The sequence below is a fragment of the Abramis brama genome, assembly GCF_963993115.1.
Source record: "Abramis brama genome assembly, chromosome: 3".
NCBI classification, from domain to species: Eukaryota; Metazoa; Chordata; class Actinopteri; order Cypriniformes; family Leuciscidae; genus Abramis; species Abramis brama.
Window position 1 is genome coordinate 61440904 of NC_139965.1, and position 16211 is coordinate 61457114.

At 38.9% G+C, this 16211-nt stretch overlaps 1 protein-coding gene across 12 annotated transcripts in view; it reads left to right on the forward strand.

Moving 5' to 3' along the window:
• Positions 1-423: 423 nt before the first annotated feature.
• camk2d1 (calcium/calmodulin-dependent protein kinase (CaM kinase) II delta 1) overlaps positions 424-16211 on the forward strand; it is a gene marked incomplete at its 3' end in the record, with an annotated part of 90269 nt that continues 74481 nt past the window's right edge. For 6 of the 12 annotated variants that reach the window (XM_084108737.1, XM_084108739.1, XM_084108734.1 and 3 more), the window contains exons 1-2: positions 452-709; positions 1163-1257. In XM_084108737.1, coding sequence (XP_083964863.1) covers positions 648-709; positions 1163-1257 — 157 coding nt within the window. In that variant the 5' untranslated portion in view covers positions 452-647. Of the gene's footprint in view, positions 710-1162; positions 1258-16211 lie in introns of all 12 variants that reach the window. The other 6 variants (XM_084108735.1, XM_084108741.1, XM_084108744.1 and 3 more) reach the window with 3 other exon arrangements.

A 16211-nucleotide genomic window follows, 5' to 3' on the forward strand; every position in this document is an offset into this window, starting at 1 on the left:
AAATTCTAATAATGACAATGTAAATTCGAATGAAATATTTCGTATGAAATTAGAAAATAACAATAAATGTTCTCAATCTTGTGTCAAATAACAACTATCAATCAAATGGAGTTTATTTTTATTCCTAGATTAAACATGCAAAGTTCTCAGAAATGTAATATTTGTGTTTATGTTGGGTTCATACATTTTTGCAAAATGATCCCATTTACAGGGAATAAAAATATTATTTCCCTTATATCAATATGTTTTCTAGAATTTTAGTCTTGTAACAAGAGTTCCTCTTTTATATAATCGTAAGTTACGAATCTTAGGCATAGATAACAGCCCATAATAGCTCACAACAATGAATCCCCTGAGACTCGAATAAATTACACACGTTTTGCGAATCGGCTCTATCGAATCAGTAAAAAGAACCGGTTCAAAAGAACAACACGTTCGCGAATCTCTGATCAGAAGAGGTGCGGCGCTTCAACTTCAAATAGTGTCAAACCAGAGTCAGTCTCTATCTCACACCTGAGAGAGGATTCGAAGTGGCAGACCTGCACATTTTCATTTCTTTCCTCTGTTGAAACCTTCACTTTTGCTCTGCATTGAGGATAATCAGGAAGAGTGACCGCAGATTTGACTTTTGCGCTCAGATTCTCAGCATGGCTTCAACAACCTGCACCAGGTTCACCGACGAATATCAGCTGTACGAAGAACTGGGAAAGTAAGTTACATTATTGGTTAAGTTAAATTATTATTAAGTTACACTGGGACAGATTAGTTAAACGAGGACGCTTCAATCTGAGGTGTTTGAATGCACTGACTATACCTGATTACCTGTAAGTCTTCTTTCATGACACTTTCACAGAGACAATCGAGTATTCTGCTGTTTTTGTATTATTGTTTTCTCGTTCTTTGGCACACAGCAGAATCCCCCCAATTTAAACCCCTAGGTTTGTATGTTTTTGTATGTTTATGTGTTGATGTTGAGAAGCAGGAACACTAACCTATTCAACACAAGGCTCTCGTCTGGGTTCAGAAAGTCTAATAATTTTCTTTAAAAGCGCAGTAGTATTTTCAGAGTGAGGAACTTACAGGAGCGCCTTTAAAATGATGCATCCTGCAAAGAAAGAAAATAAAACATTATTTATTTATCTTTTATCTTTTTAACTTCCAGAGGAGCATTTTCTGTGGTGAGAAGATGCATGAAAATCTCTTCTGGTCAGGAATATGCTGCCAAAATCATCAACACTAAAAAGCTCTCTGCCAGGGGTGAGTACATCTGAAGATACTGTGATGAACTCTCTCTGCATCTGTAGCTTTGACTTGCACTAATGTAGAGTTAATACACAGGATTGGTTCATTGAGGGTTGCGTGTACAAAACCACAGCTTACTGTCCTTGGTCTTGTAGTGTTTATTAAATTGTTGCAAAGGCTATTAATATTGTTCATACTTAGGGTTGTATTGGGTTGAACAAACCATTAGCTTTAGGCATTAAAGAGGTCATGAACTGCATTTTTGACATTTCTACACTGATTTTAGCCCTAAATGTACGGGTCTCTTTTAAGTCTTTAATGTAAACGGGTATGATTGGGTATAGGGGTGTAACAATGCATCGTGTCACAACATATCGCAATGCAAAAATGCAACAATATGTATCGTGGATAGTTCACCCAAAATAAAAAGTTTTCAGAATTTTAGTGTCATTACATTAAACTACTATATATAATGTTGAATATAATGTATAATAATGCAATGGGGGAATATTTTTGGGTTCTGATAATGCCTATATCTTGTCACCAGTAAAAAGTGGCCTACATTATATTAAATATATCTAGTCAGAGAAAGAGATCAAGCTTATTCATCTAAAATAGTCCTGTATTTTCAGCTTCCGAATCATGAATATTGTTATTCTGGTGTCTCTATTGTCCTGTGCTTTGGGTTTCAGCACCAAGTCCAAGACTATTCATTTACACACACAATGAAATATCAAATGTTCCATTTTATTCAACAGTACAGTTTTTGTTAACATTTTATCATATGTTTTTGAGTGTCGCAATAATATCGTAACGTGAGTTCAGTTTCATGACATGAGGGTCTCGTTACACCCCTACTGAGCATCACAGGAATTACACATCTTTATGTTAATGCTCTGCTATTATTCTTTTGCTTCTTGTAAAATAGGTTCCATTTAGTTCATTTTAAAGGGTTAGTTCACCCAAAAATGAAAATTCTGTCAGTAATTACTAGCCCTCATGTCGTTCCAAACCCGTAAGACCTTCGTTCATCTTCAGAGCACAAATTAATATATTTTTGATGAAATCTGAGAGATTTCTGTCCCTCCATTGACGGCAATGTCATTGCAACTTTCAAGGCCCAGAAAGGTAGTAAAGACATCGTAAAAATAGTCCATGTAACTACAGTGGATCAACCTTAATGATATGAAGCGATGAGAATACTTTTTGTGTGCAAAAAAACCCTAAAATAACGACGTTATTCAACACATGGACTATTTTTACGATGTCTTTACTACCTTTCTGGGCCTTGAAAGTTGCAATGACATTGCCGTCAATGGAGGGACAGAAATCTCTCAGATTTCATCAAAAATATCTTCATGTGTTTTTTCCGAAGATGAACGAAAGTCTTACGGGTTTGGAACGACATGGGTGAGTAATTAATGACAGAATTTTCATTTTGGGGTGAACTAACCCTTTTATTTCAATGCTACTTTTGATCACGGGAAAGTTTAAAAATTATCACTTGTAGTAGAACTGAAAGCAACCTTTAGAAGCTTGATCCACCCGTTATAGAGCCGCCCTTCGCTTCCCTTTGGTCCTTCATGGGTCGATCTGTCAATATCAGAGTAGGCCAGCGGTGTTGTGCGTTTCACATGAGCGGATGTTTGCTGAGTGCAAGCGTGGGACGGCTCCGGTGTGCCTGTATTGACTCATACTGTGTCTTTAATAGACTATCAAGCGAATGGAAGAAATCAGGCCTTTGTGTAAAGGAGAAAGCACTCACTTGAGGAATCTAAAGAGAATCTGACAGCAACAGCTGAAGGCTGACCTGTAGCAGAGAGTGCTGGGGTGGGGTACAAAACAAAGTGAACTGAAACTTGGACCTGAGAGTTATTATGACGCTGCTTTCAAGTATGTTCAGTGTGCCATGAACCATGTACAATATGAATGCAAAGATGACTGGGTTATTTTTCAATCTATTATGGGTCAACTGAAAGTGATCTAAGTTCGGCTCTTTTAAAGAGGACTCAAGTGTGAACACCTTTAATGAGTAATTCTTTCTGTTAGCAGCATAACACAGGCAGAACATGACTTAAACTGCAGACAAAAGACATAATTTGCTAATTTTTATTTTTGCACTTTTGTTGTAGGGGTATGACCAAAATCTTACACCACGATATAAGACCACAATATATATTTCACGATAACAATATATAATAAGTTTATTCTAGTTATCAAAAAAAGAGGCAAATACTACAAACAATAGGACCAATGCAATAAAAGCAAACTAAGATTTTCAGTAGTACAGTAAGTACTAAGTACAGTAGGTTTATTTAACATAAGAAATACTGCCAAAATTGAATAGTCAAATGTAAAAGTCAAGTATAGTCTTCTCTATATGAAGAGAGAGAGAGAGAGAGAAAGAGATCTAATTTTCATGTGGTTATGGATGTACCACAATTTTCTGGAATTGCCTATAATGGTAGAAATGTCAGTTTACACCCTGAAAATAATGTAGTATTCCCCTCATCTCAATCGCAATCTTGGTGTGATTTTTGACTTCCTCATACTCCTTCTCGTCAGCATTTCTCTGGGGTGTTTAGGACCCTGCATTGGCTTCCGGTCCACGCATTGATTTTAAAACTCTTATTTTAACATATAAAGCTGTACACCATCATATGTGACCCTGGACCACAAAACCAGTCACATGGGTCAATTTTCTGAAATTGAGATTTATACATCATCTGAAAACTGAATAAATAAGCTTTCCATTGATGTATGTTTTTTAGGATAGGACAATATTTGTCCGAGATATGACTATTTGAAAATCTGGAATCTGAAACATTCAGAAAATCTCCTTTAAAGTTATCCATTTATGTTCAATATATATATATTTATATATTTACGGTAGGAAATTGACTAAATATCTTCATGGAACATGATCTTTACTTAATATCCTAATGATTTTTGGCATAAAAGAAAAATCGATAATTTTGACCCATACAACCTATTGTTGGCTATTGCCACAAATATACCCGTGCGACATGTGACTGGTTTTGTGGTCCAGGGTCACATATTTAATTACGCTATATATGTCCTCTCGATGCCTCCGCTCTGCGAACTCTTTGCCTTCTTGAAAGAGCCTTCTCTGTGGTTGTGGAGTGCACTTCCTTTAACATTAAGTAGTTTTAAGAAACCGTTAAAACCCCATATTTTTAAGATAGTGTTTGTGTCTTAATTGGAGACACTGGATGAAAAATGTATTCTACCTGTTGTAGCATTTAAAAAAAAAAATTGTATGGATCTACTTTTGTACTGTGCTTGCTGTAGCACTTTGGGTATACTGTAAGAAAAGCGCAATATAAATAAAATGTATTATTATTGTTATTATTATCATCATCCGCTGAAGGTCACCTCAGAATAGGGATTCCCTCTTCTTCACTCTGCATTTGTACTCTAAATATTAAAGGATCTCTAGTTGGAAACCTCCCTCCACTGGGATTTATTGGCATCCCAGACAGCAACATAGTGTCGGCCTAGATCCGGCCCACATCCAGTACACACGGACTCCACACAGCCCAGATCCGGCCCACATCCGGTACACACGGACTCCACACAGCCCAGATCCGGCCCACATCCGGTACACACGGATTCCACACGGCCCAGATCCGGCCCACATCCGGTACACACGGACTCCACACAGCCCACATCCGGCCCACATCCGGTACACACGGACTCCACACGGCCCACATCCGGTACACACGGATTCCACACGGCCCAGATCCGGCCCACATCCGGTATACATGGATTCCACACGGCCCAGATCCGGCCCACATCCGGTATACATGGATTCCACACGGCCCAGATCCGGCCCACATCCGGTACACACGGATTCCACATGGCCCAGATCCGGCCCACATCCGGTATACACGGATTCCACACGGCCCAGATCCGGCCCACATCCGGTACACACGGATTCCACATGGCCCAGATCCGGCCCACATCCGGTATACACGGATTCCACACGGCCCAGATCCGGCCCACATCCGGTACACACGGATTCCACACGGCCCAGATCCGGCCCACATCCGGTATACACGGATTCCACACGGCCCAGATCCAGCCCACATCCGGTACACACGGATTCCACACGGCCCAGATCCGGCCCACATCCGGTACACACGGATACCACACGGCCCAGATCCGGCCCACATCCGGTACACACGGATTCCACACGGCCTAGATCCGGCCCACATCTGGTACACACGGATTCCACACGGCCCAGATGTGGCCCGGATCTGGATCTGCTGTGATTCCAAATCAATATAGGCTGTCCTCCTTTCTTTTCTTGCACGGGTAGAAGCCCATAAAGACTGAGGAAGTGTTCAGTGATAAAAGAAATCGCAGTGAGCTGCTTTTATTTCTTTAATCCTGCTTAGGCTTTGACAGGCTCAATGCAGGTGTGTGTAACTGAGGTGGTTAAACGAGGGAGAACGAGTGATCGCAGAGAACAGAGTTTAATCTACACTGGTGCAGGATCACGTGTGTTTGTCTCAGCATCCGACGGTTATTAAGAAACTAAGGAAATTATTTCAGCAAATGAAAACCATCGGTCTGTCAGCAATGAGTGGAATATGATGTAGATGAAATGTTTGAAGACAATCCAAAAAATCAGGTATTTTAGTTGTATATTTAGTTTAGTTTAGTATAGTATTATTTTAGTAATTATTTATGATGCTCAGTAGGGGTGTAACGACACCCTCATGTCACGATACTGAACTCACGATACAATATTATTGTGATACTCCAAGACATATGATAAAAGGTTAACAAAAAATGTACTGTTGATTAAAATACTAAATTTGATATTTCATTGGTGTGTGTGTAAATGAATAGTCTTGGACTTGGTGCTGGAAACCCAAAGCACAGGACAATAGAGACACCAGAATAACAATATTCATGATTCTGAAGCTGAAAATACAGAATTATTTTATATGAATATGCTTGATCTCTGTCACTGACTAGATATGTGTAAAATAATGTTGTCACTTTTTACTGGTAACATCAGACATCTGGCATTATCAGGACACACAAATATTCCCCCATTGCATTATTATACATTATATTCAACATTATATATATATATAGTAGTTTAATGTAGTGCTGACACTAAAACTCTGACAACTTGAATTTTTGGATAATTTTTATTTTGGGTGAACTATCCACGATACATATTGTTGCATTTTTGGTATTGTGATAAATTGTGACATGATATATTGTTACACCCCTAATGCACAGGCCTGGTAATTTCTAGTTTAATTTATAATGTTGTCGTGATGAACAGGTTCAGAACGTTTGTGTGGGTGAAAGGTTCTCCGAGGTCGTTGACCTGATCCATAGTGCAGAGTCCACTGACAAGGTTTTAGTTTCATTTAATGGGATCTTTAGTAGGTCATGTTGGGAAAGCAGTGTAAACTTGAGAGAGAACCATGTTATAGAAACGTCCAGGACAGCAAAGTTCAAAATAAGTTGATTCTACAGGAGATCCCAAAGCTTTGTAAAGAGAATAATCACATTAAACGAGAGCCTAATTACATCCCGCCTTAGTTGTCATGGTTATTCATTTGATCTCATCATTATGTTCAAGTGTGTGTGTGTCTCGTTATCTCTACTACTTAAGTTCAGTTCTGTTTGAGTTTCACTGGCGGGTCTAATCCATGTGTACGTTGTGTTGGACTGCTGAGTTGGAATTTGCCTTGTGCGTTATTAAAGCCTTTTATACTCAGAAGAGCGTGTGGGCGGAGTCTCTCTGCAGACGCACTGCACTCGCAACCAAATCAATCATAAACCACAGCCAATCAGAAGAGCGTGTGGGCGGAGTCTCTCTGCAAACGCACTGCACTCACAACCAAATCAATCATAAACCACAGCCAATCAGAAGAGCGTGTGGGCGGAGTCTCTCTGCAAACGCACTGCACTCGCAACCAAATCAATCATAAACCACAGCCAATCAGAAGAGCGTGTGGGCGGAGTCTCTCTGCAAACGCACTGCACTCACAACCAAATCAATCATAAACCACAGCCAATCAGAAGAGTGTGGGGGCGGAGTCTCTCTGCAAACGCACTGCACTCGCAACCAAATCAATCATAAACCACAGCCAATCAGAAGAGCGTGTGGGCGGAGTCTCTCTGCAAACGCACTGCACTCGCAACCAAATCAATCATAAACCACAGCCAATCAGAAGAGCGTGTGGGCGGAGTCTCTCTGCAAACGCACTGCACTCACAACCAAATCAATCATAAATCACAGCCAATCAGAAGAGCGTGTGGTCTCCAGTTTAGAGAGATGAACAGTCTGCGTCTGGTTGCCTACCCTGGTTGTCTGATTTTGGCCCTTTATTTTGAACATGACGACTGATGCATTCTCCAGATGGATAGCACAGGTGGTCTCTTTTAGATTGATATTATATAAATATTCAGATTAATACATACTTTAACAAACCACAAGAGAAGATCAGAAAAGTGCCATTGAAATGTTATTCAAAACTCTTAAATAGCTGGTGAAAATGTGTCATGCACTTAAACTAAAGAAGATGATGAATTGATGGAATGATTGCTCTGGTCTCGGGAATTAACTTCAGTTCAGAGCCAAATTAAGTTAGCAATGTCCTGGAAGCATAAACGTTAGAAAAGACCCAGTTCTATTAATGTTCACACTGTCCCTGAAACAGATGGACATGTTCTGTCACTTTGCATGCTATATGTGGGTCCAGTAAAGATGAGTGTGTTTTCTTTGGGTAAATCCACGGCTCACAAGAATACACGTATCGCTGAGAACCTCTAAACACATTTTACATTACACATGTATAAGTCGATCCTTCACTGATAATAATGATTCTTTTGCTACAAAAAAACAAATGTAATATCTACATGAAAAAGTTAGTTCAGGCAAGAATTCAAAAAAACAAAGTAAATCCTGTATTTGTACTCAATTCAAGCTTGTAGAAATTAAAGCGTAAATCTCAACGATACAAAATTAAGTAAAACCTACTCAACTTTTCTAATACTGGTGTTCCCATCATGCACTGGGGCATGAATAATTAGTAAAATTGTATTATTTAGACGTCTCTAAGTAAAGCATACACTTTAAAAGTGTGGTTAAATTAAATTTGATATTGTTTGAGTAAAAAGTTAATTTTGTTAAATTGACTTAACTTAGTTAAGTAGATGTTACTTAAACTCTATATGTGAAATTAAATAATTTAAATATAATTAAGTAATATTTACTTAATTACTTCAATTAAATGTTAAGTGTCAATTAGTGTCAATAGTAAGTAGGTTTTACTTGATAATAACAAGTTGTGCAGAGCAGTAAATTTTACTTAAAATGTGTTAGTGCAAATTATTCCGAGGATTTTATCAAGTAAATCCTACAAGTTATTTTTTTCAATGTTTCAAACTTGGCTCATGTAGCAGATTTCTTCTTCCCCAACTGAACTAAATATTAATCCTTCTCCTTATTCTCATAATGGTACAGTAATTTATTAGCAGGCGTGTGACAAATGCAACACAAATCCACTTTTATATTGAAGTAGATCTGAAAATATGTGACGGTCTCCGCTTCATGCACTCGTACACACACATGCCGAGCCTTACGTAACCGCAATTAGCTCACCAGAGAGAAAACCACCGCTTACACGTACATGGAGCGCACATAAAGACAAAAAAACGAATAGTGTTTGTTTGGCAAACCGTCTATTCTCCAGTGAATTCATCCCTGACATGCTGCAGTTGCATCACACAAATGTTGCACACATGTTTGCATTGGTTATGTTTCACCAAAGGCTTTCCAGCAGCAAGGCTCGTCTAAAAATAGCCCGTTTACAGGCAAACCGTGAGATATTTCACTCGAAGATGCTGGTCTCACTATATCCAAACACTGTTTTTCCTGGCATTTTCTTAAGTGTTTTCTTCCCACACGGTTTCAGTGTCAAGCATTGGTTAACTTCTCCTCATGTCTGTTTATATCCGAGACGTTGACTTCCTCAGGAGCCTCGCCAATAGTTCAGTGTTATGTAATGCAACCCAATACTCTCCATTCACAAATCTATTGTGTGTTTAGTACTAACCTTGTGGTCGGTGTATTTAGTTTTCTCTGTTGATGGATTCGATTTATCTTGAATTGTGACATTGTTGCAGAGAGTGCTTTCACACATGCTGTATTTTCTGGGGAATTATGATCGTTTAGAGATCATGAACAGAACGTTTTCCTGCGGATGATGTGATGTGTGTGATACTCTGTGTTGTGTACAGTGAGGGCTAGTTCACACAGTTTTGTGTAGTTCACTAGGAAAAATTGAAGCACATCGATGAGTTTATTCAGTATATTTGTTTACATTATAGTTCATGTGCATGTCTTCTAATCGGATAAAAAATGATCTGACTCAATTGAGTGCATACGTTTTTTTTTATTCACATTTTTAGAATTCATGTCATTTTTTTCTTCATGCAATATCCTAAAATTCGCATTGAAATCGGTGGATGGAAACATGGCTTATGTCGTTCATGCACATGTTAGTTACCCATCACACAAAGCAGTCCAAACGCAGGCTCTACACTTCAGTAGCCAGTACAATATGTGTTGAACAGAGTTACAGACATGCGGATGAAGAAAGCAGAGGTTCCTCTGGTAATTACACCTGTCTGCATGTCTCCTCATGTCAAGAGCGATAGAAGAGCTCATGAAGACAAGATAATGAGTGCACTGTTTAAAGGCCTCAATAATGAGGACGATTTACAAGCTGTTCTTGTACTGTCATTCTTTACTGGCAGAAGAACACACTTATAACCATAACAGAGTCCGTGTGGTATTAGACAGCTTTGAGTTTTATTATAATCAGAGGCAATCGGTCTAGAGGCCTATTATCAGTAATGATATTTCATACTAACGAACGAGTTTTAAGCGGTACGATCAACAGATGGGCTTTTGAGTTATAAACATCATCTAACACTCAAAAAGAAGCTTTAGGAGACAAAACAACTTAAATCATCAGCCCTTTTATTCAGTTTCATGTGACATACTGCTTTTATGGAGTAAATGTGGCAGCAATATGATAAAAAAGATGTTCGATAAATAGGTTGCCGCATTAATTCTTCTGTCATGACAACTCTTGTTATTGTTATTAAATGTTATTGCTGCTGTATTTACTTGCGACTGTCGATAAATCCACAGACGTGTGTGCAGATAACACATGAAATGAGCAGATCTAGGCAGGTGGAGCTGGGGAGGAGGAGGAGTTCAGAGGAACTGCAAGAGCTTACAGCAAACCAAGCAAAGCAAAGCCCACTGTAGTCAATCATTGTATCCCTTAAAACTCATCTTCGATCACCAAAATGTTTTTTCCTTGAAAATAATTCTTCATGCCTTTAAATAGCAGAGTAACTCGACACCCTTGCCTCATTTAGTATACACGGTTCTATGAATATGCAAATGAGCCCCGTCCAATTTAGAAACGGCTGGGATTTCCTTGAAAACTGAAAGCTGGAGAGAATCAAACAAATGAGGAACTTGGGTTTGTTCTGTTACTCAAACAGAAACCATCACGTTTAGTGAAGTTACGGTAAAACCCAGGCTCGTCATGGAGAAAAATCAAGTGTGTGTTTCATGTATGTGATGAATTGGTGTGTGTGTGTGTGTGTGTGTGTTCACAGGCAAATTGCCATGTACTACATTATATAATGCTGTATGAATTCAGTATTATTAAAGACTCTTTAAATGAAGTAAGGAGCTGAATGTTGGTATTAATGAAGCATGTCTAATATGAAGCTGCAGTTCATTTCTTTCCAAGGCAATTATGAAATTATGAAGCCACGTCATTATAGCTGTAGACGTCTTCATATGTCAAAAGAGTTTTCCCAAGCCAGACACAGAAAATGTAATGTACTGAGCTTCAAGTGCAGTTATTTACAACAACTATCATTAGTATTACATTTACAGTCCTCTCTGGCAGTATACAATAGTTTTTAAAGTCTCCCTGTAGTCAATAATTTTATCCCTTAAAACTCATCTTTGATCAGCAAAATGACATATTTAAGCGTTTTTTTCCTTTATTAAATATCTAGAATGTAACTCGACACCCTTGCCTCATTTAGCATTTGAGGTTCTATGAATATGCAAATGAGCCCCACCTCCACTCACTCACTCAGCTCAGAGATCCACTCGTTGACGATCATATTGTTTATATGTCTGTGTTTTGTTTTAATACGCTTTAAGACAGTGATTCTCAACCGGTGGGCCGCGGAGCGCCATCTGGTGAGCCGTGTAGGCAGTGGTAGACTCCCCCCACATTCATTTTAATTTATTTTTTAATTGACAAATCTTGTTAATTTCTAACTATCTAATTGTTCTTATGAATTTATATGATCAGAAACACTCAAGATGCAGCACGAGTCGCACACAGTGCAACAGGAATCACAGTTCACTGATCGCGTGGCGATGGCGAAGGATTCGTTGCGCAACAGAGCGATCAAACCTGTCTCTGGACTGCGTAGTTGTGGCTCTGGTCTCGGTTTGCACTTTGAATATTGAGAGAATACTGTAATGTCTGCAGAACGACAGAAAAGGGAGGCTTTTAATTGGAACGCAAGAACAACTGTACACAAACGCACCAGCCTAACTCGCTCTTTCTCTCCACCCGGCCTTTTTCCGAAATTCACCGCATTATTAAGAAAAAAATGTTATTTATTTTTTATACTGGTTTTATTTCTGTGTTCAATTTGTGGAGAGGAGTTCAGTTAGGAGGTCACACACAGCCTCAACCAGAAGTTCTGGAAGCTCATAATTCATGTACAGTAACGTCTGAAGAGACTCATGTGAAATCATACAGGAGAAAGGCCAGTCAGTCGAGTTTGTGGCAAAACCTTTTACAGTGCTTGTATATTGTTGGCTTTCAATGCATATGATAATGCATACTCGTAAAGTAGAACTGAAATGACATTCATAACAAGATTATTAGTTAGAACATTTCAAAATGCACCTGCAGACTATTTTTCCATTCATGAATTTCTATATAATATTGTGCAAAAATATCGTCTTGTCTCGTTCTCGTGAGATAAGTGTCTCGTCACACCCCTAGTGTTCATACTATCATATTCTGAATGTTTTTAAACAGTCATTGGTGGGCCATGAGTTGCAAAAGGTTGAGAACCCCTGCTTTAAGACAAAGCATGTGTAAATTCATAAGTCGACTCCATTGCTGAGTATTTCCTCCTTAAAACTGCAGTGAACCAAAGACAGTCTCAAAAACACGCTTTGAAATCGCTGGTGTTTCTGACGTCACAAACTACCTTGTAACCAATCAGATCAACGTGTGATGTCAACCAGTGGATCTCTGAGCTGAGTGAGTGAGTGGAGGCGGGGCTCAAGGCGGGGGGGAGGCGGGGCTCAAACTATTGTATACTGAGAGGACTGTAAATGTAATACTAATGATAGTTGTTGTAAATAACTGCACTTGAAGCTCAGTACATTACATTTTCTGTGTCTGGCTTGGGAAAACTCTTACGAATTGACATATGAAGACGTCTACAGCTATAATGATGTGGCTTCATAATTTCATAATTGCCTTGGAAAGAAATGAACTGCAGCTTCATATTAGACATGCTTCATTAATAGCAACATTCAGCTCCTTACTTCATTTAAAGAGTCTTTAATAATACTGAATTCATACAGTATTATATAATGTAGTACATGGCAATTTGCCTGTGAACACACACACACACACACACACACACACACCAATTCATCACATACATGAAAAATACACTTGATTTTTCTCCATGACGGGCCTGGGTTTTACCGTAACTTCACTAAAAATTATGGTTTCTGTTTGAGTAACAGAACAAACCCAAGTTCCTCATTTGTTTGATTCTCTCCAGCTTTCAGTTTTCAAGGAAATCCCAGCCATTTCTAAACTGGAACCAACATGCCCTCTAGCAGCCAGTGGAGAATGACAGGAATTCTTGCTTGCCGTTCATTAGCAGGTCCACACATGCGAAGACAGACAAAAAATATGTATGGAGTCGAAATGAAAGAAGAACGAGACCAAAACACGTTAAAATGAATCCAAATCAACACTTTTCCTCATGGTTGCTATGGAGACTGCACTACATTCCTTTGGGGATTTAGATGACGTAATCCCAGATTCTACACCGCGAAACAAACACACACACACACACACACACACACACACACACACACACACACACACACACACACACACACACACACACACTCACACACACACACTCTTTGGCTGTCACTGTAATACAGAGCTCTCATTCAGAAAGCTTTGCCTGGAACAGTGGATTCAGTGCCATAAATGTCACACACGTCATCTCACTTCAAGCTATTTTAGTTTATTTAAAACAAAAGTTGGAAAATATGTTGCATTAAAAATACATTCATTCTATGCAGTATTGTATCAACATACTGTATAACAATCTTAAATATTAAAATAACAAAGTTTAAAGATGGAAATCATTGGTTGTTGTCGTTTATCATAAAACCACATATAAATTATGTCGACTATGTCGAATCAAATAAAACATTTATTTAGGAAGTTAGTTTTTGGAACGTCTATTTGACGCTTTTTTCATTTAACACTCATTTAAATGATCTTTCGGGGGTTATTTCTCACCCAGATTTGATGTGCAATTGATTTTTGATTAATTAATCGCCCCATCATGTAATTAATTAGATTAAAAATATGAATCGCTTGACAGCCCTAATATACTATATATATATATATATATATATATATATATATATATATATATATATATATATACACTCACCTAAAGGATTATTAGGAACACCATACTAATACTGTGTTTGACCCCCTTTCGCCTTCAGAACTGCCTTAATTCTACGTGGCATTGATTCAACAAGGTGCTGAAAGCATTCTTTAGAAATGTTGGCCCATATTGATAGGATAGCATCTTGCAGTTGATGGAGATTTGTGGGATGCACATCCAGGGCACGAAGCTCCCGTTCCACCACATCCCAAAGATGCTCTATTGGGTTGAGATCTGGTGACTGTGGGGGCCATTTTAGTACAGTGAACTCATTGTCATGTTCAAGAAACCAATTTGAAATGATTCGAGCTTTGTGACATGGTGCATTATCCTGCTGGAAGTAGCCATCAGAGGATGGGTACATGGTGGTCATAAAGGGATGGACATGGTCAGAAACAATGCTCAGGTAGGCCGTGGCATTTAAACGATGCCCAATTGGCACTAAGGGGCCTAAAGTGTGCCAAGAAAACATCCCCCACACCATTACACCACCACCACCAGCCTGCACAGTGGTAACAAGGCATGATGGATCCATGTTCTCATTCTGTTTACGCCAGATTCTGACTCTACCATCTGAATGTCTCAACAGAAATCGAGACTAATCAGACCAGGCAACATTTTTCCAGTCTTCAACTGTCCAATTTTGGTGAGCTCGTGCAAATTGTAGCCTCTTTTTCCTATTTGTAGTGGAGATGAGTGGTACCCGGTGGGGTCTTCTGCTGTTGTAGCCCATCCGCCTCAAGGTTGTGCGTGTTGTGGCTTCACAAATGCTTTGCTGCATACCTCGGTTGTAACGAGTGGTTATTTCAGTCAAAGTTGCTCTTCTATCAGCTTGAATCAGTCGGCCCATTCTCCTCTGACCTCTAGCATCAACAAGGCATTTTCGCCCACAGGACTGCCGCATACTGGATGTTTTTCCCTTTTCACACCATTCTTTGTAAACCCTAGAAATGGTTGTGCGTGAAAATCCCAGTAACTGAGCAGATTGTGAAATACTCAGACCGGCCCGTCTGGCACCAACAACAATGCCACGCTCAAAATTGCTTAAATCACCTTTCTTTCCCATTCTGACATTCAGTTTGGAGTTCAGGAGATTGTCTTGACCAGGACCACACCCCTAAATGCATTGAAGCAACTGCCATGTGATTGGTTGATTAGATAATTGCATTAATGAGAAATTGAACAGGTGTTCCTAATAATCCTTTAGGTGAGTGTATATATATATATATATATATATATTGATTGTTTGACTTGTTTTAAGCCTTACTAATACTCTGCATTTTCTGCAGCATTTCTGCCTCGTTCTCGTATTTCTCCTGTTTGTAATCCAACTATTCAAATGAGCGTTTGCAGTGGGAAACAATAGCGGGTCTGAGTCCTCGGCTCATTTGAATACGGCTGAAGTTATCAGATGCTCATTTGCATATGCAGACACGGGGGAGGATGCCAAAAATAGACGAGCGTAAAAAAAAAAGCACCATAGAAACATAAACAGACAGCAGAAATTTGACTGGCGTTTGACGTCGCCTGAGGAACGTCTGGAGGGAGAGAGAGAGAGAGAGAGAGAGAGAGGGAAGATGGGCGAGAGACAGATGATGGATATAGAGAAGCAAAACTAATGTTATGGGAACAGAAACAAGGATCTAAGGCTTGAGAAAATTCATTATGGACCCTGCAGCCTCTAATTTGCATATTTATATCTCAATGAAGATATTATTTACCATAGTTGCATGGTAATATGTAAGAATAATGGCATATGATTCAATTAGTGATGCATCGATATGACAATTTTGGGCGATACCGATAACCGATAATTCTTTATATCTGAATGCTGATAACCGATATATTGGCTGATAAATGTAAATAAAATGTTTATATACTTTTTGAGAGCCTGATTATAAAAACAAAAGTCTCATCATTAAAATCCATGTCCCAATATAATGTTCTCATTATAGTTTTATGTAGCCGATATGACAGACTTGCAGACGTTGAACTGTATTTTCCTTTTTTGAAGTGATTCCAATCATATTTCAAGCAACTCAAAACCATCATGTTGAACAGTGCGCATCTGAAGCGTCTCAGCTGAAGGAGATGATACATTATTTATCAGCTTTAATATATCGGACAAATTCTCT